This window comes from Parasteatoda tepidariorum, chromosome 1, assembly GCF_043381705.1.
Source record: "Parasteatoda tepidariorum isolate YZ-2023 chromosome 1, CAS_Ptep_4.0, whole genome shotgun sequence".
Lineage (NCBI taxonomy): Eukaryota > Metazoa > Arthropoda > Arachnida > Araneae > Theridiidae > Parasteatoda > Parasteatoda tepidariorum.
The window spans coordinates 4,795,216-4,816,774 of NC_092204.1; the positions used below are offsets into that span (position 1 = coordinate 4,795,216).

Sequence of the window (21,559 nt, forward strand, 5' to 3'; positions counted from 1 at the left end):
TAAAGCTACTATTTAAAAAAAAAAAAATTAAAGTAGAAACCCTACAAGAAGACCATCAAAGTGTTGTCCCACTTGTGGTCAACTTTACTGGTTTCACTGAATTTTTTTGTTAAGAAATTTTTTTTTGTGTTAATTAATTGTATTCCCTTTTCTTTAGAGTAAAAAATTAAGTAATAGCGTGTCTGCAGTTGCATTCCAAGACAGCATTAATTTGGCATCAACTGGTTCAACTGATAGGTATAACTATTGTGTCTCATATAAAATAAGTGCATAAAAAAAGTTTGTTTATATATTTTTGACCTTAAAAACTATTTATTTCATTACAGTGTCGTGAAGATCTGGGATATGAGAAAAACTTACCTATCAAATCTCAACCCTTCTCCCCGTTATCAAATGAAATATAAAGATGATAAAACACATGGTTATGGTAAGCCATGATTCAATTCAAATATTTTCCATTCCATCTCTCGTCTGGTCCAATTGTTTTTGCACATTTGTCCATGTTTGAAATGTGGTGTTATCAGGGGTCTGCCTAGTTATTTTTTTTGTTTTTTGGAGGTACCTGTTTTGTGAGAATTTAGAGATGATTTGTGAAAATTAGAAATTATATTAAAAATCAACACAAAATATAAAAAAAATACGAAAATATTTTCAGAAATTGTCACTGCAAATAAAAATCATTTATGACTAGTAAATTAATTTCCATATATTTTTTCTCATATATTGAAAAATAATTTGCTATTGTAAAATTTTGGCCTTAAAATTGTATCCTAATTTATATTAAAATTGTATCCTATTTTATATTGAGATCTTAATAGTTACAGGGATGACATTTTTCCACATTTTAGCGGATTTCCGCCTTTTTCGCTTTTGTCTCTCAAATTTCGTTTTTTTTTTTTTTAAATCAAAAACTGTGATTCTCTTAAAATTTTAACTTTTTTTAATAAATATACCGCTTTTTCTGAAAATTCTGCCTTTGAAATAAAATAATTATATTTATTTCCGATTTGATATATAGATATAATATATCAAAGGATAAATTGAAAATTCAAACTACGTAGCTGCCGACAGTTTCGCATGTCTACTCATTTCAGCTATTAGCTTTTACGATCAGAAAATAAGATTTTTCCTCAATTTTACCCGTCCGCTAGATCGTATTTTCGTTATCCAGACGTCGCTGCATTTTAATATCAAACATCAATTTTCGTATTTACCTGATTTAAAAGTTGCTGGTTATGATTCTTATTCACGCGATTTCTATATCATTCAATTCAATTCTTATTTACGAGATTTAAAAATCTAATATCGCGATTTGTATTGAGGCGTTTTTAAAATTTTATGTAATGATTTATATTCACTCGAGTTTATCCAATGTCGTGATTCTTTTTTGCGGTTATAATATCCAACATCTATTTTCGTATTTACACATGATTTAAAATTTTTGCTTTGGATATGTATTCACGCCATTTAGAAATTATGCATCATAATTCGTATTTACACGATCTGAAAATTACCCCTCATGATTTGTATTTTCACATTTTTAAAATCCAATATCGAGTTTCATTCACTTGATTTCAATATCGTGGTTTATGTTCACACGATTTTAAAATCCAAGATCGCTATTTGTATTCACGCGATTTTAAAATCCTTTATCAAGATTCATGTATAAAGTAAGTTTTTTTCCCCTTGAATTAGTTACTATAAAGGTGGCAGTTTTTCTATCGACGATTATTGCTATATGTCGGCATTACAACATCAGCGAAACTGGATGCGAATATGTTACTGGTATTTTTGCTATAAATCACATAAGATTTACTCGCTTGAAAATTCAGCTTTCTTGCCTTTTGCCCAATCTCATCCCTGTAGTTATGAAAATGGCATATTATTTTCTAATAAATGAAGCTATGGGATCTTAATATTATCACTAAGTTTCTTGTAAAGGTTACCATGAGATATGCAATGCTGAGAGGCAAGTAAAATTATTTTTTGTAAGTTTCTTTTTCTAAATAGTAGAAAATGTTTTATTTATTTAATTTTTATTGTAAATAGAAGTTTTAACTGGTATAGGTATTTTTTAATAATTAATATTTAATAGCCACACCTGTATTTTTTAGGTATCAGAAGTTATAATATGTTAATGAAGACAATGTGTTAATCAAATTCCTTTATTTTAGTCAAATTTGTAAATTAAAATTTGCCTGCTCTTCTTGTGCTTTCTAATTCTTTTTGTAAATGTTATAGATTGAATTTGAAGATAATTTACCATTTCTAATTGATAAGGGTGATGGGACTTCATATTAATTTTTTAAACGTAATTTCAAATGATAAAAATTATAATAAATGTTCAATGTTTATTTCTTTCCTTAATTGTGTCTTTACAGTTATCTGTATTTTGTTTATTGTTTAAAAGAAAAGATAGGTTTATAATTGTACCACATTTAAGTTTGAAAACTTTTACTAACTATGCATTTTGAGAAACTTATTAAATGAACTTAACTTCATTCTTTGTAATGTAACATACTACTTATATTTTATGAATTATTTAAATTTTTGTTTTGAAAACTCTGGAAGGAATCATTTCTGCCTATCTTCTGGAACCTTTTAACAAGGTTTCCACGGGGCAAGGAAAACAGGGGAAACCTGGAATTATCAGAGAATTTTATTTTAACTCCAAATATCAGGAAAAGTTGCAATTTTTTTACAAAAAGCCTAGAATATTCCTATATCATACCTGGAAAATAACTAATCTCAAAATTGTCAGTACCATTAATCAGTTATTGAAATTCAAGTTAAATAATTCTAACATCTATTACAATTATTTGTTATAAAAATTTCACATTTTAGTCAAACTGAAATGCTCCTTTCCTCATTTAATAATATTTTTTTACCCAAAAAATCTAATATTTACGTTACAAATAAAAGAAACACTTTTTCTGCTGAAAATAGGATCTAAATTTTCATTGAAATTTATCTGGTATACCTGAAAAATTAAGGGAATTTTTTTTCTGAAATTGAGTGGGAATCCTGTTTAATTCGAACGAGCAATTGTAACGAAAGCAATTGTAATTGCTATAGCTACTTAACATTTATTTAAATTTCTCCTTTGAGTTCATGTGTGAAGATGAAATTTGTACAGGTAGGAGGTAAATTAAAGTTATTTGTGCAAAAGTAGATTTAAAAAAAAAAAAAAATTTGTACTTCAATTGGAAATTTTTTAAATTCTTTATTATCATCATTGATTCCTACTACTTAAGATCGAAATTTGGATGGCGTGTCTTCGGAGCATCCTCAAGGAAGAACTACAGATAATATTGTACAGCTCTAATGCGACATAAATAGAGTACCAACTACATCTGTAAAATTTTGTAGTTGTTTTAGCTATTTAATACAGAGATGATTGTGGTCCGGAAAAAATCTGGATTTTCGGAATTTTCACTAACCGCGATTCGAAAGTTACCAGAAATCCGAAGTCCAGATGTTTTGAGAAATCATCGATCACATTTATGTTTAAAAATTCTTTTTTTTTAATTATTAGAATATTTATTATTATATTTTATTTACAAAATATTAGAATATTTATACTTGGCATCTCTTTCATTTGTAAATATTAGTTTCTGGTAGAATAATAAATGTGATTAGAGGTAAAAGTAAACTCTTACATAATTATTCATTTAAATTATGCTGCATATAATTTATTTAGAATTCCATGTTGTGAAAATATCAATGGTTTAAATTTATAAAGACATTAATGTTTTGAAATGCGTCATTACTGATTTTACTCAAGAAATTTTCAGAATTTTTGAGTTGGGTTTACAATCACTTTTGTTGATATTTATCTAAATTTTCTAAGTTGAAATTTGCTTCTTATTATCAAATTATTTTTTATTTTGACAGTCATAAAATCATATTTTCTTTTCATGTTAGGCTTCACAAGTCTTGTTTTTGATTCTACTTTCAAGAAGCTGTATGCTAGTAGCACAGCCAACAAAATATTAATGTTTAATACCCATACATATGCCGATGCTGGTGAGTAAAAAAAAAAATTTTTTGTTTTGTTTTTCAAGCTCATTTACAATATTTCACTGACTCTAAATAATTTGTTTTTTAGCATATTAAACATAGAATATGTCAATTACAGTGATTCGGCTTAGGCACTATAGCACATCAAATAACAAAACAAAAAATTCATAGACAGGGTATGAAAAAAAATTTATACCGTTGAGTAAGTCGAAACATCCCACCTCACAGAACATTTTAATTTTCAGGTTATGGAGTGAAAAAAAAAAAAGAATTAGTTCAATAATTAGAAATAAAATTAAATATACTTACCTTCTGTAGCAGAGATTAGTTAACACTATTTTGCAGGAAAAAACTCTCAATGATAGCAGATAGATTATATATACCTAAATAAGTTGAGATATTTGCAGAATTATTTTTTCTGTCAACGAGACCATGAAACATAAGGAATTTTGGCACAGTCTTTCTGCACAGACATAGTGTCATTTTATAAATTAAAAGAAGCAAGTTAATGAAAAAATTTTTTTTCTTCCTTTTTTTTAAAATATGGAATAGTATACACTTTTACCGTTAATATTCAAAATTTCAAGTGCATTTAATGAATTTTCATCCTTAGTCTACTTTTTTGTAGATTAAGTGTGTTGTAAGTTTATTGTCTATTACTAGTAACTTAATTTAGTACTTAAATTGCATTAAATTGTATAAATTGCTCAACATTGTATGTTATTTTTGTTTCTTCCATATGCATTTTTTTCCGTTATTGTAACAGGCTATCTTATTTTCTTTCTTTAATAAGAGTAGAGGCTGCGGTGCCACTCAACTGTTAGAGTGACGAAATTTTAATACCTTTAATTTTCTTTCTCATAATTTTTTTTCAAAATGAAAAGTTCCAGTTTTTATTATCTAAAAACGAATTAATAAAGTTGTATTCCTTTTCATTTTCAGATTGCAGTCAATCCTTTAAACTTTTTTTTGATGGTAGTATTTTGATGCATTTTAAGACTTAGTCATTTTGGAATACTTAATTTTTTGAATTTTTTTTCAATTTCCTTTAACACTAATTAATGACAAAAATTAATTCTTGAAAATTGCAAACGTACAATAGTCCAAATTTACAGACCATTCACCATTTCAGACTTAAACTTGTTTCACAGGGTGCATAGCATTTTTAAAATGTGCTTTAAGCACATTTTGAATCTTATTTTTGATTTACATATTTTAAAAGCCCTTAAAGGTGCTTTTTTTTTATTCAGGGTTTGTAAGAAGTGCTAAATTTTCTCTTAAAAAGATTTTCTCTGCAATATTTATGCAAAACTAGTTATTTTATCACAATTATGTAAAGTTTTTTGAAAATGTTTGTGCATTTTGTAGATTTTATATATTTGAGTGCTTTGCTTATTTTTTGTTAATAAATCTGGCTAGGCACCCCTTTTCAGTCTCGTAGTCATCTTATAAAAAGCAAACCCTGTTAAACTGTTAACCCTGTTGTTTTTACTGTTGATTTTTTTTAATATGTTCGATTGTTGAGTGGAAATTAGGAAACTTTAATAACACTTTTGACTGTCACTTAGAGTTAGTTATATATAGAATTTTTATATATAGACTAGGTATCATCAAATTTCTCATCCATATGTAATTATTATTTGAATTTGCTTTTTTAAACGAAAGGGAAGTAAAAATTAAATTAAAAATTGCTCATATTTTATTCTTATTCTCTTTTTTTTTTGCTTTTAGAAAAATATGAACATTTTGTTACAATATTGTGCCTGTAACATAGTGTGCTGAAAGATTAAAGAAACACGGTTCTCAATGTTGTGTGTTAACAATTTTATAATTATATTGGTGAAACCACATCATTAGTGAATATTTGTAAACTTCTATGAAAAAAAAAGTGGTTCAAATGAGTACTTTCATTCTTGAATTATTTGAATACACTCGAGCAGATGGTGTCCTTTTAAATTTAGAGAAAAAACTGTTCATCTTTTCGCATATATTTACGCAATTCACTCAAAAAAATAAAAACTCTTTAAATAGAATTAAATATAGACTGTCTAAGTAAGTTCTTCAAATTGAAAATCGTACTATTTATTCTAGAGTTTCATATCTACCCAGCAACAGTTCGAACTAGTAACCCAGTAACTGTTAGATAAATTGAATTTGCATATGGGATAGTCTTAAAAGTAGTTTAATTCAATCGTCATAAATGTATTTATAATCATGAGGTTTGGCCCTTAGCTACAGTAGAGCTACTCCATAGCTCTACTGTAATCATTATAAAGATATGTTGTTTTCAGCTATTAATTTTGTTTGCCACTATTACCTCAAAATAAAGGAGGATGCTATAAAAAGGGAGAAACTTTTCATGGCAAATTCTCTTTCCCCTCTATTGATATTCTTAAGTTAAAAGAAAAGTGGCTTCAGGTACACCTTGTGTTAACCATGGAGTTTCAAATGCAGTCGAAATGCCAACGAATTTTTGCATGAGGACTTCATCAATGTGTATTCCTAAATTATTTGATCCTCAATACAGGGCTCAAAGTTGTTCTGAAACACCTAAATTTCCTTAAAGAAAAAAAGAAAGTGTTCTTTAAATGTCCTTAATTATTAAGCATTTTAATAAATGTCCTGAAATTTTTTTCAAATTTTTGTTGAAGTTAACTGGAAGAAAAAATATTATTTATCGAAAAAAGAATTGAAATTTCAAATTGAAAAATTATGTTATATACTATGAAACATAGTAAATAACAAAATGAATGACTAAGTCTTCATAGCCCGTCAAATACGATATTAATCTACTTCTAGTATTAGAGACAATTATTTTTGATTTGATGGTATAAAAGCATTCGATGTTGGAGAAATATATAAAAAGTTCTTATCTCTCTATTCCCTTCTTTATCACTATATCATACTCTACTGTTTTTCTCAAGAGAATCTTCATATTTTGCTACTACTTAAAAGGAAGCCATACTGCGGAAGAAAACTGGCGTCGCACATTCCCTTTTTCCTTCCTTTATTACTCGTTTAAAATGTAGAAAAAGTAAGTTCAGACAGAGTAAGCCAAATACTGAAAAGAAAATTTTAAAATATACAAATGAAAATAAATTATGAGAACTTAGAATTACACAACGGTGAAGTTCTCTTCTAATAATTTGTTTACATTTTAACATTTTGAAGTATTTTTTTTTTCATTAATTGAAACTTCATGACTTTTCTAGGTTTGCCTGAATTTACTTTTTCTTTCCTTTAAATTAGCAATGAACGCGAAAAAGAATTTGTGATGAAAAAAATCTTCCCTGGTATGGTGTCTTAATGATTTTCCATAATTTAACTATTTTCTCTCCTTTTTTTGTATTAAATAAAAAAAAATGTAACTTTTAAAAAAATTTGTAGTTTTTTTTAAAATTTTTTTTTCTTTTTTCACTTAAATGCAAGTACTACTAAAACTATAACCAATTTTATGTCTGCGAATCCTTGTTGGTATTACAAGTTACTCCCATTGGAGAATCAGCATTCTTAATTTTGCCCTTAATTTTTGTATTTTGGGCTTTCAGCCCTGTAAATAATAAATCCTGAATAATCCTGTCATAATTTGTTTACATTTTGATGTTTTAAATTTTTTTTTTCTCCAGCATTTGAAACTTCATAGTTTATTCTAAGTTCACATGAATGCAATTTTTCAATACATAATTTTAAATAATTTTAGTAAGTGAAAAAGAATATTTATGAAGGATTTCTCCCGAGGTACAACATTCTCTGAAGTTGTAACTGTTTGCCAACACGTAAAACTATTTCTCACTGTGCAGTAACCAAATGTAAACTTATTATTTCCATAATTATGATTTTTTGTGGGAGTTTTAACAACTCCTTTTTAAAAATGTTTTAAGTTGGTAAATATATATGAAATTTCATTTGTATTTTAATAGAAACTGTTTATGATGGATTCAAGTGTAATACCTATTACATAAAGTTAGCCTTAAGTGCTGATGATCAATACTTAGCTTGTGGTTCCAGCAGCAATAAAGCTTATGTTTGGAAAGTAAGTTTTATTTCATTTTAACTTATCTGCCACGTTTCTTTAAGTTTAAGCAAAACATCAAGACAGGTGAAAAGAATAACTTAATTCTGGGTGATCAAAGAGAAAACCTGGAATTTTCAGGGGAATTCACAATCAGCTATGAATATTCATGAAATCTTAGCAATTAATACAGGGTGGCCACCCACCTGGAAAACCTGGAATTATCAGGAAATTTTTTTGTACTGGAAAAATCAGGGAATTTTAAAGAAAAGCTGGAAATTTTTTCTGCAATATTTTTTTCAATTTCACTAATTTAAATTACTTACTAATTTTCTTAATTTAAATTATTTTATCCATTATACCCCCATTTTCTAGACCGAAATTTATTGCCAAGCAGTTGAAGTATTATTAACTTAACAATACCTTGCTTGCATCAAAATTTGCTCCATTATAACCCTGTTAAACTAGAATGCCGCCTAAATTTCTCCCATGGTTGCTAAACGATTGTAGAAACCTCTTTGGAGACTATGCTGGGGTCTGTCTAGGTTTTTCTGAAAGGTACCTATTTTGTGATAATTTTGACATAACTTGTGAAAAATTAAAAATTATATTAAAAAATCAATACAAAAACATGGTAAAAATATAGATTTATCGTTTCGTAAGGGATAGAAATATAAAATTTAAAAAAAAAAGCATTTTGTGAAACTACCTTTTTTCCTAAAGTTGAATTTGTGAAACTACCGTTTTACCTAAAATTGAATTTGAGAAGGTAACGCTTAACGGTAGTAAATTCGGCCTGGACAGACCCCTGCTATGGGACTGCAATTTAGGAAAGGCAAAGATTGTGGAGGTGGAAGAAGGGGTTAGGATATTTGCTTCTGTTTTTAATTTCTATGTTCGACACCATGGAATCACCCAATTGTAAAAACAAAAACAATTGACTAATCTAAACTAAGAAACCATGTGGTTAGATTGAAATTCTTTAAACATTATAATAAGAAAAAATATGTTTTTCTATAGAATATGCATCAAGAAATTTGACAATTTTGCCTTTACAAATACTGGATATCTCTTAAAATAATAATGCTAATTCAAAACAAACAACATTATTTAAACATTTGACTTTGGATATTTGTTTAAAGAAAATTGTATCAATGTATTTTATAAAGAGCACTGTTTGTATCAAATACAATATAGAATGGCTCTATATTGAAATGTAAATAAATATAAAAATTTACTGATGTATAATCACATGGAATTATTTTCTTTTACTTAATGAAAATATTTTAAACAGTACTTATCCAAGGTTTTTTTAACATACATATAAGGGTCACTCTGTATTTGCTATTTGGTACATTCTGTACAAAAACTACTTAATTTTTAAAAATTTTTATTCATTACAAATAACATATTCTACAATACTAAACGTAATATTCTCTCAATCTATTCAATATGATATATTGAAAATAACATTTTAAATAAAATACTTCATAATATTGACTCATTTTTTATACCCACCTAAAATTAATGATAAAAAAAATAAATAAATAGCATGCTGACCTGGAAATATTAAGATTTTTACTGGAAAAAAATCAGGGAAATTTGAAATCTGATTTGAGTGGCCAGCCTGTAGTAATGATCACTCATTTCAACACAAATCTGTTTCAATCCAATATTTTGTATTATAAAAACTTAATTCAATGATGCTATTATTTTTTTTCTTAATCAGCAATGTAATTTTAATAAATAGTTCTTATTAATAAGTATTATTTCCACTCTTTAAAAAAAATTTCTTGTTCCATTTAAGATATGCTTTTTAAAACATTAAATTCATAGCTGCCAACTCTACTGGTTCATCCAGTAGACTACTGGATTTTGCTAGTTTCTCTTGGTCAACTGGTTTCATAAAAAATCTCCTAATTTTTTTTATATTTTAGAAAATTCCCTAAAATTGGGTAAGTTTTTAAAAATAATCCCTATTGAAATAGAACTTTTGTACAGATTATTGCTTGCTTGAGTATTTAAATAAGTGTACTAATACATATTGAAGCGAGCCTCATTTATAAATATTTGTTTAAAACTTTTTTTGTTCTAAAATGTTAAGTTTATTTTCATTCAGAATTTGCTTTTTAAATTAATTAAATAATTTTTTAACTATCTTTGATGAATTAAATGCCTATTACTATTGAAAATTATGAGTAAACATTATACATAACATTTCAACTTCCTTTAATGCTAAATATTGCAGTTGATGACTATAAAATTCCCTATGTGTAAAATATTTAGTACATTTTGCGACAATTATCATGAAATTGAAATTGATATTATTTCGTAAAATCTACTGGATTTTTTCTTATTTGTTGGCAGCTATGTAAATTACTTATACTTATTTAAATTAGTTCTTTGTATGATTAGTAGTTCTTTGTATGAGTGATAGTATGTTTCTATAAGGTAGATCAGTGTTAATTTATATTCATTCAGTATTAATTTATAAGTATCACTTTCCAAATCAATAAATTCCAAGAAACATATAAATAATAATTTGATAAAATTAATTATTATTCAGAGACTAAAAAATTTTTATCTTTTAGAGGTGTTAGTTTTTAATTGTTAGAGAAAATTTGTTTTTAATACATACAGTTGGATTTCAATCATGTGCAATTAAAATTGGAATTAAAATTTTATTTAAATGCTGGAATTAAAATTTTATTTATATTGTGTGTGGAATTAAAATTTTATTTAAATGCTCAGAATGTAACATTAAGCAATTTGGAAAGTTGAGTATTCATTTATGAATATTTCTGTTACATTTTACTGATTGGCTGTATTATGTTAGTGTATGTATGTGAATAGCATGTTCTTCAATACTTGATGTAAAACATTATTACTCTTATTTTATTGTCTTAAAATGCTTATGCGCAAATATTTGTGTATGTGACCTAGCTCTTTCTTAATAATTGTTTTGCACTATATCAACACTTGATATTTGTTTAAATTTACTTTAATTGTTATGTTGTAAAATAAAATATATAATTATTTTAATACTCTGGGGGGATTTAAATGGAGTTATAAGTTCAGAAAAGTCAAACTCAGTGCTCGACACAAATCTTATCGGTTGCTTCTTCCAGGATAAGTAATTGGATGAAATGGAAAAAAACTAATAGAATTGTTCTGCAATAAGTATCATATATATTTCAAGCTTAAATTTAATATTTCTGGAATTAACAGTAGTAGAACAGAATTAATTAAATGATAATATAATTTATTTAATACAACTGAATTTAAATATAATATTGTATCAGAAAACTAAAAAAATTTTTCATAAATACTTAAAGAAAAAACAATTTTCTTATTTATTTCTGTTTTATATAGAGATTTAAAATCAACATATATTATTTAAGAGCAGTTTTTGAGTATTCATACTTAACAGTATTTGATTATTAAAAATTGGAGTGTTATTTTTAGTTTTAATTTTTCAAGAAATTGGTTAAGTTTAATTTAATAAGTTTAATTCAATTTAAATTTTCACTTATTTAAAAAAAATATCTATTTAATAGAATGGAAATTACTAGTATCATTTAAGCTAAATTGCAATTATAAACTCATTAGGAATTGTTTTAATATTGGTTATTTCTTTAAAAAAATTGTGTTTTTCTTCCTTCCATTTATTCTATTTGAGTTAGAAGTATCTTCTCTGTTTCTTATGACATAGTTTTTTCCACTATGGAAGAAACTTGCCCCCCCCCCCTGGTTTAAGGCCTAATGTTTGTAACTGTAGGTGAACAGAGGTATTGATTTCAATTTTTCTCTATTTGTCTTTATCAATAGTAGAGCTGTAAGTTAGAAATTATCACTGATGTTATTATTAAAATATGCGAGAAACTGAATATCTTATTGTAAAATTTAAAACAATGATTAACGCTTAACCCATCAGAAAATTCCATTTCGTTTTTCGCTCATCCCTATTTAATGAATGAATTAATATTTATTTTAAAAAAAACTGTAGTAACATCAAGTGTCTTTCACTACAAGTTTAAAAAAAATTTATTTGAACTTGAATGAATGAATAAAAAGTATTTTATTGACAATTGAAAATTTGAACAAGTTATAGGGAGAGTGTGAACTAATAGCAGGAATTGAATAAAAAAGAAATCTCCTAATATAATTGTTTTAAAAGAATGCTATAAAGTAAAAAAAGTTATACACATGCATTTAAGAAAAATTGCATTTTGTGTTTTCAATTTCAACAGAATTTTTACCTTTTAATTTATTTTCTTAATCATATATCATTTCATCTTAATCATATATGATCAATAGAGATATTTATTGTTATTTAATAGGTTAATCTTCCTGGTTATCCAAAATGGGAATTTCCAGGACATTCTTCTGAAGTTACTACAGTAGCTTGGGGATCGCATGATGTTACAAAAGTATGTTATTTTCTATGTGTATTAATGTATGTCTTCTGTCTTATGTTCCAACAAATTACCTTTCTTTACATTAAGGGGGATAATTGCTGAGCAGACCCATGTATTTTTTTAAAGAGATGTAAAAATGGGCAAATTTTATGTACTTAACCAGGGTTCCCACGGTCCTTAAAAGTCCTTAAAAACTGCTTAGTTTTTATTTTGAAAATTAAGGGCCCTTAAAAGTACTTAATTTTGATTCACGGTCCTTAAAAGTCCTTAATTTCTAGTATCACTAGTTGGTTAGAAAAATCTTTTTATCTTAAGAAAATATTCACAGGTAAAAAGTGCGTCTTTCGCCTAGAATGAGACCCTGCATCGAGGGTAGAACATTTTGAATGCGTGGGAGGGTAGGGGTTACAAGCAAGAGGAAAAAAACATGTCCGTATTGTTTTTTTTTTTTTTCGCTTTTAATATTAATTTTTTCATTAAAATATTCTTTCTGGATCACTCAGAAAGAAAAAAAATTAGTGTAGGGAGAGGGGAGCGTGATACTGCATGTGAGTAGAGGTCTTGACTTATTTTTAGACAGCACTTATGTACTTCATCAGCTGAAGACCTGCATCGACCTTCTACATCCATAGGGTTAGAGAAATTCAATTCTTCTCTTAGCACATGTAGTAGTCTTGATAGTTCATTCATATGTGAAATTGTTTGAAATGCCAGGAAAGTGTTTTTTTAATAATTTATGCAGTAATGGATCAGCATCTAGTGATCGTCACTAGGCTAAGTAAATTTTTTCATTGTATCAGATTTTCTTCTGAAATTGAATTTTATTAATGATTCTATTTTTTTAATATTAGGGATATTACGAATATTCGGCGCAGTATAATTTTTATCAGGAAGGTCTTTATTGTCGACATTTTTTTTTTTTTTTAAAGAGTGAAATGTTTGTTTTCTTCTTTCACTTTTGCTGGGTTTTTTTTATAGAGCATCATTTTAACAGCGTTTCTGATATATTTTATCTCCACTTTTTCTTTTAAAGGTATACGGATAATTAAATAACCGGTAAAATAGAAAATTGATTTTCTACGTTGCAAGTTTTGTCTTAAGAATTTAGGAAAAGTTTCTGTTTATCTTTTGCTTTTTTGATTAATTGTGTTTTTTTAATTTATTTTGATAGCATATTTTAAAGAGTTTCTTTTTCGTCATTTTTTCTAAAAATCCGACGATTCGAAACATTTAAAGTGTAATTTTCAATGTTAAATTTTTCTTATAAAAACTGAGAACGATTTTTTGTTTTTATTCCCATTTAAAAAAAAAAACTCTTGTTTTTGTTACGATGCGGCAATTTTAACGAGCGCTGCTCTTAGACATTTTTAAATCGATGTATCGCGAATTATCGACTTAATGCATATATCGGCAGGCCGATATTGAATAACAAAGAGCGAGGATCAGCATTGAAATATATAGAACGCGATGCATAGTTTCTTTATGCGCCATTTTTGACCTTGGGATTTTACGTTTCTTGAAGTTTATTTTCAGCGGGACTTATCTTGCGTTCACTGTGCGTTTTATTTCGACTTGATATAACGTTTCAAGTCAATTATTTTCAGTGAGACTTTTGCTACTTAGCAATCGTTGCGCATTATTTCGTCACTTTTCTTCTGTTTGAATTTAACGTTGTCAATTATTTTCAGCAGACTTACTGTTACTTGGCGATTGCTGTTATCTTAAATTTTCGTTCTGAACTTAATATATTACTGAAACGAAATCATGAATTTAAAAAAAAGATTCTTTATTGATTTTTTTAAAAGTGACACAATTTAATATTTTATATATTTTGTATTNACAATTGAAAATTTGAACAAGTTATAGGGAGAGTGTGAACTAATAGCAGGAATTGAATAAAAAAGAAATTTTCTAATATAATTGTTTTAAAAAAATGCTGTAAAGTAAAAAAAAGTTATACACATGCATTTAAGAAAAATTGCTTTTTGTGTTTTCAATTTCAACAGAATTTTTACCTTTTAATTTATTTCCTTAATCATGTATCATTTCATCTTAATCATATTTTCTTAATCATGTATGATCAATAATAGAGATATTTATTGTTATTTAATAGGTTAATCTTCCTGGTTATCCGAAATGGGAATTTCCGGGACATTCTTCTGAAGTTACTACAGTAGCATGGGGATCGCATGATGTTACAAAAGTATGTTATTTTCTATGTGTATTAATGTATGTCTTTCTGTCTTATGTTCCAACAAATTACCTTTCTTTACATTAAGGGTGATAATTGCTGAGCAGACCCATGTATTTTTTTAAAGAGATGTAAAAATGGGCAAATTTTATGTACTTAACCACTTCAACTTGATTTTTGCAGCATTTAAATTAAAGTATTAGAAGCAGTTTATGTTAATGCTGACATATTAAACTAAGCACTAAGTATACTATGAGTTTAAAGTTTTCCCAGAAATTTTCGACAATATGTCTCAATCGTTTTGAATATTGTAAAAATACCTATTTATTGCATGGAATGAATAATGAAAATAATGTAAATACATCAAATTATTTATTCTTACCAGAAGTTGTCTTACCAGATGTTATAGAAGCGAGAAGTTGCCGTTATAAAATAGTCAAAACAAAATCTAAAATTTTGTCTTATAATGTTTGTATCACTAATAGATTATATTGTCCCAATGGTACAATATATCCCACAAAACGTAATGTGTCAAAATTTCTCCATCTGATACTAATTAGGTACAATTATTACTTATTTGAACTATTACAATTATTGCAAATTATTATTTATTACAATTATTGGAACAAACATAACTATTTTACACAAAATATGACAAAAATATAGTTGTACTTATCTCAAAATGCAGAAAATATGTAAATAAAAACTAAATTGACTGGCACACCAGTTTTACATTCTTATTTTTTCCTGTTGAAGAACCAGTATTTCCCAATCAAAAAATTTTGTTAAGCAGAAATTTCTAAACATCATCATGAATTGCTGGAGCGCCTTTGGTGGGCCTTGGCCTTCTCAAGAAGTTTCTTCCAGGCTAACCTTTTTCTTGCTAGTGTTTTCAAGTTTTAGTTTCTAAGACCAAAGGGTCTTTTTCTTGGCCAACTATCCATTTCAAATTCGGCCTGCCTCTTTTTTATGTGCCAACTGATCTGGCATTGAAAACTCACTTTGTGGTACGGTTTTCGTTCATTCTGATAACCTGGCCTGCCAATTTTATTATCGTTTAATAAAGTTAATAATGTCAGGTTCATTATACGAGTGCTAATTTGTTCTAAATTTGTTCTAATTTTGTTCTTCCAAGCCACACACCATTTTTTTTTAAAATTCCACCCAAAATACTTCTCAAGACCTTTCTCTCAAAGGTACCCAATATAACCTCATCCGTACCAGATATGGCTTTTTCTAAATATGGGTAATTTCTAAATATGATGAATTATTTCTAACTAAGGATAATTTCTGAACATACTTTCCCAAAATCGTAATGCTGGGTTGTGATCGAAATAAAATTTGCCAGCTTTTTGAGGAAATTTCTTCTAGTGGTAGCTAAGTTAATCTTTTAATTTATCATTCTTAGTTTCGCAAATTTAGTTTTTTTGCAAATAAAGTTTTTTTTTTCCACACCACTGCATATAAATGATTCAAAAGTTTACACAAAACCTTGCTTTGTTGTGGCTTTCTCGTAATGAGGTTTTTAAAATGTCGGCAAAAATTCCGAAAACTTTAGTTTTTAAATGTGTACTACCCTATAAGTGTGGCTTAGAAGATCAAATCTAGAGCTTTATCACTCATATAGTGAACCTGACATCATTAACTTTATTAAACGACAAAGAATTAAATGGACAGGGCACGTTATCAGAATGCACAAAGACCGTACTACAAGAAGAATTTTCAATTCCAGACCAGTTGACACACTAAAAAGAGGCAAGTCGAATTTGAGATGGATAAATGACCTAGAAAAAGATCTTTTGATCTTAAAAACTAAAAACTGGAAAACACTAGCAGGAAAAAGGTTAGCCTGGAAAAAACTTATTGAGAAGGCCAAGGCCCACCCTGGGCTGTCGAGCCATTGATGATGACTGCCCTATAAAATATTTTACAAAAACTGTAGTGTTGGTAGTCCTGTATATGTACGCTTTTAAGAACCGAATTTTGAATTTTATGTTTTATTTTATGTTTTTGCAAAGTAAAATTATAATAAATTAACTAGTGTAATCAGAAGCATTTTTAGTTAAAGAGATTGATGATGGAGTATGATTTACATTTTAAATAGTTTATGTTTCATAAATTTTTTCGTTTCTTTTTATATAAATTTCCATCTTTAAAATTCTATATCATTCCTGTAAATGAACAAATCAAGTAGTGAATATTAAGTATGATTTTACTTGTTTTCTTTTTCAGAAAAATATTTATTTGACTTAAATAGTGCAATCAAAATTTACTTGTTGGTGCATTACATACCTCTTATTTATGATTTCATGTCTACTTGTAAAATCTGTTTTTCATTTTTGGATATTATTGGTGTTAATTCCACTAATTAGCTAGATATTTTAAATAGACAAGATTAATTATACACTTTCCAAATATTTTAATTGAGTCTTTTTCAAAATTTGCCAGCACTTAGGGAAACCTTGTATTGGTATTCGATCCAGCATTTTTACCAAAAAAAGTCGCAAGAATTGCATACAAATGATTTGCTTTGTCCTTATTTTAGGATTTTTTTTATTATCAAAAATAATGTTATTCAATTAGTACTTTATACTTTGAATTTTTTTGCTCTTGGAAAATGCAGGGAATTAAAAAAATCATATAAAATAATAGGGAAAATGCAGGGAATTTTTAATTTTTTCTCATAAGCTTGGAAAATACAGGGGATATCTTCTTTTACAAAATGTTCATCTCTCAATGTGCAAATTATTGATTATCTAGTAGAGATAGTTCAGCTATACTATACTATTTCATTTGCTGTATTATTATTTTTTTAAGTATGTTGAACTGTTCTTTGTTTTTTCAGCAATCAAAACTAGTATTAGTTATCCTAATATAGCTCACAAATTTGCACAGTGATTTTGTGTTTTCTCTTAATATATTGTGTATAATATATATCCCCGCGGCAGAATCACTGCGATATGGCGACATTGTCGAAGAACGTGTGAACGCCACAGAAATAATTTTTCTTAGAAAGTAAAAAATTTTGGTTTTCTTTTCTGCAAAAATTATCGAAATTTGTTTTCTCTAAAATTATAATTAATATATACCTTTTTCTCGCTTCGGCGAGGAAAGAAATGTTCGTAATTTTTTCGATTCTTATTTGAGAAGAATGAAAAATAAAGAATATTGAAGTTAAAAAAAATTTTTGTGCAGAAATGTTTGAAAGATTTTTTTCCCTCCACAATTATGTTCAAAAGAAGTCTTTTTCACGCATCAGAGGGGAAGAAATGCTCGTGATTTTTTCGTAATTCATATTTGGGAAAAATAAAAATTAAAAAATTTTGGTTTTCTTTTCTTTCACGGATTTTGCGATTTTAAATTTTTTTTCTTTTATATATGATGATGATTTACGAAATTGGAAAACAATTTCAGAGTGCACGGTCTTTTTAAAAAGTTCTTATTTTTGGTTTACGCTTTTTAACCCACTGACGGTTCTGCACGTAAAAAGTCGTATTTTAACCTGTAGTCTTCTCCGCACAGTAAAACTGGTTTTCGTACTTTATTAGATAGAAAAGTGGTATATTGGGATGAAACTTCTTCCCATTGGCTAAACTGCCAGTGGGTCAAAAGCCCTTAAAGGTTTTTTTTATTTGGGATTTGTAAAAAGTTCTTAATTTTCTATCTTTTAAAAAGAGATTTGTTCTTTGCCATGTCGATTTTTGTTTGAAATTACTAAAAATGCATGATTTCGCAATTTTATATCAGTATTTATCAGAAACTATTTTATCATTAGAGATGATAGTGCTTCCCTAAAAAAATCCAGATTTTTCGCTAACCGCAGTCTGGAAGTTTCCAGAAATCCAAGGTCCAGAAGTTTCAAGAAATCACTGATCACATTTATGTATAAAAATTCTTGCATATTTTTTTAAAAAAATATTAGAACTAGAATTTATACTTGGCATCTCTTTCATTTATAAATATTTTTAGGGTAGAATAATAAATGTGATTAGGGAGAAAAGTAAACTTATACATGAATATTCATTTAAATTATACTGTATATAATTTATTTAGAATTTCACGTTTTGAAAATATCAATGATTTAAATTTATAAAGACACTTTAATTTTTTGAAATGCGTCATTAATGATTTTACTGAAGAAATTTTCAGGATTTTTGAGTTGGCTTCACAATCACCCCTGTATCCGGATTATGTAAAGTTTTTGAAAATGTTTTTTTTTTTTAATCTGAGTGATTTTATGTTTATAAATTTACAACTTTAAACAATAGAAAAATAATTTTTATTGTTGCACAAATCCTAATTATGATTTTATGTTTAAGGTGTTTAAAAATATTTTGAGTGCGTTAAAGGTACTTATTTTTGGTTGAAAAATCTGGCTATGCACCCTGAATTTGACTGTGTAATTGTCATGATAATAACTCAAGTGCTGAATTACATTTTTGTAATTTGTGTTTGTTTTTACAGTTTGTCACTTGTGGAGATGACAACAGGATACTCATTTGGCGAACTATCAATCATGAAAATACTGAACAGTTAAATAAATCTCTTCTTACCGCATCTAAATACAAATTCAGTAAGTTACAACACCAATTCAATTGTAACTTTAATTTCAAATAATGATTTTTTCAGGGTCCAGTTATCCATCTAACATAGTTAGATAATATAGATGCACGCATGCAGGCCGTGCTTGGATACATTGTTGTTGATTCTCCAATTTTACAGATACTTTTTAATCTTTATTTAATATAATCAAAACAATTATCATGAAATTATATTGATATAAAATGATATAACTAAAAAATTATTTAGTACATTATGAAACAATTATCATAAAATTTATATTATATTGTAAAATCTCCTGGTTTTTTTCTTATCCATGATGGCAGATATGAGTGTAATATAACTGTATGAATACAGAGATGATTGTGCTCTGGAAAAAATCTGGATTTCCGAATTTTTCGCTAACTGCGATTCGGAAGTTTCCAGAAATCCAAGGTTCAGAAGTTTCAAGAAATCATCGCTTTTTCAAGAAATCATCGCGAATTTTTCGCTAACTGCGATTCGGAAGTTTCCAGAAATCCAAGGATCAGAAGTTTCAAGAAATCATCGAGAACATTTATGTATAAAAATTTCTTGTTTATTTGATTTCAAAATATTAGACTCCAGAATTTATTTTTGGCATCTTGTATGTACTTGGCATCTTGCCATTTATACTTGTTTTAAAAATAACAAAGATTTAAATTTATAAAGACATAAATTTTTTGAAATGGGTCATTAATGATTTTACATGAGAAATTTTCAGGATTTTTGAGTTGGGTTCACAGTCACCCCTGTGAATATCATGTCGATATCAGAGTATTCATATATGTTTTTAATGTCAGATTCACTTTTCAATTGACAAAACACATTTATATAATTAACATAATTGACAAAACACATCCTCTTCAACTAATGGTAAATACATCAACTTCTTCAACAGAAATTTTACAAAATCCCCAACTACAACAATTTATTTCAATCAATAGCATTACTTTCCGCAGTTACCTACATTATTTATTTTTTGTGTTTGAATTTCTAAAAGTTTTGCTTCAAACTTTATTCTGGTTTACGCAACACGTGTAAAAAAATATTAAAAGTTAGATTTGTTACCATATGATATACCACGGTTTTATTACTTCTCAATATTATTAAATAACTAGACAGTAAGTTAATAACTAGATATTAAGTATGTGAATTACTAAAAAATGATTGAATTTTTAAATGTTCGCTAAAACAATGGTTTTAATTTATTGAATATGTTTGTGTATTCCTATTTGACAAGTTTGATATTTAAATTTTTGTTTATTAGATTATGATCTCTTGTATAAGTAAAAATATTTGTTAACATAATATTTATGTCTATAAAATCAGGATTAGCATGATTTAAATTGCCTGATTATTTTATTTTTTTTAAAATTATTAATTTAAGCATAGAAAATTTTTTTTCAATATAATTAAGAGATACATTCTTAAAAATCTGATTTCAGTAATAATAAAGGTTTTACACTGAGAAATAATGAAAAGGATGTGCATGTAAATTATTAGTTCACATTCATATCCCATTCATCAATTCACAAAAAAGCATTAATTTAAATAAGTAGTGATTTTTTTTTAAAAAAAAATTATTTAAATAAACTGATTTTTTTAATAAAAAATATTAATTTAAGTATGAAATTTTTTTCAAATTTTTATTAAAAAAGCATTGAGTTAAATAATCTGTAATTTTTTTAAAAAATTAATTATTTAAATCAAAGGGATATTTTTTAAAAGAAAATATTAATTTAAGTATAAAATTAAAAAGATACATTATTTAGGGGCTCATTTTTTTTTCATTGATAATGAAAATTACATTCTAAGAAATAATAAAATGGATATGCATATAAATTGTTATATTTTAAAATTGATAAAAAAAAAGAGAGATTAAATGTAGATGAAACTTTTTAATTTTAATATTTTATTAAATATATATGAAATAAATTGCTGGCAAAAAAAAAAAAGAAACGCTTATAAGTTATACCCATTTAGCTTCATGCTTTACAATGTTTTCAAAACTTGTTAAATATGTAGTTAGTGTATGTCAAGACTAGGACTGGGCGATATTAGAAATTATATATCGTGATATATCGTCAGTTTTGCATCGCGATATAGCGATGTATCGCGATATAGTATTTTTGAATTTCATTTACTTTAAGGCACAGAAAGTCAGATTTCTATCAAGACTTCATACGCATATTGATTTAAATCAATTTATAAATTTGAAAATATATATGTTTTGCTAAAGAAAGATATTAAATAAATTGACTAAGATGTACAAATCTTACTTAAAATATTTATTGAAAAAATGTGTGTAGATACAGAATGAAATATTTGCACTTCTTT

At 26.9% G+C, this 21,559-nt stretch overlaps 1 protein-coding gene across 4 annotated transcripts in view; it reads left to right on the forward strand.

Annotated features, from left to right (window-relative positions):
• The window catches only part of LOC107450413 (WD40 domain-containing protein denticleless), a 42,399-nt gene that overhangs the window by 17,022 nt on the left and 3,818 nt on the right, over positions 1-21,559 (forward strand). For 2 of the 4 annotated variants that reach the window (XM_043055934.2, XM_043055937.2), the window contains exons 8-13: positions 158-237; positions 327-427; positions 3,925-4,026; positions 7,941-8,053; positions 12,373-12,462; positions 19,106-19,214. In XM_043055934.2, coding sequence (XP_042911868.1) covers positions 158-237; positions 327-427; positions 3,925-4,026; positions 7,941-8,053; positions 12,373-12,462; positions 19,106-19,214 — 595 coding nt within the window. Of the gene's footprint in view, positions 1-157; positions 238-326; positions 428-3,924; positions 4,027-7,940; positions 8,054-12,372; positions 12,463-14,563; positions 14,654-19,105; positions 19,215-21,559 lie in introns of all 4 variants that reach the window. The other 2 variants (XM_043055936.2, XM_071186771.1) reach the window with 1 other exon arrangement.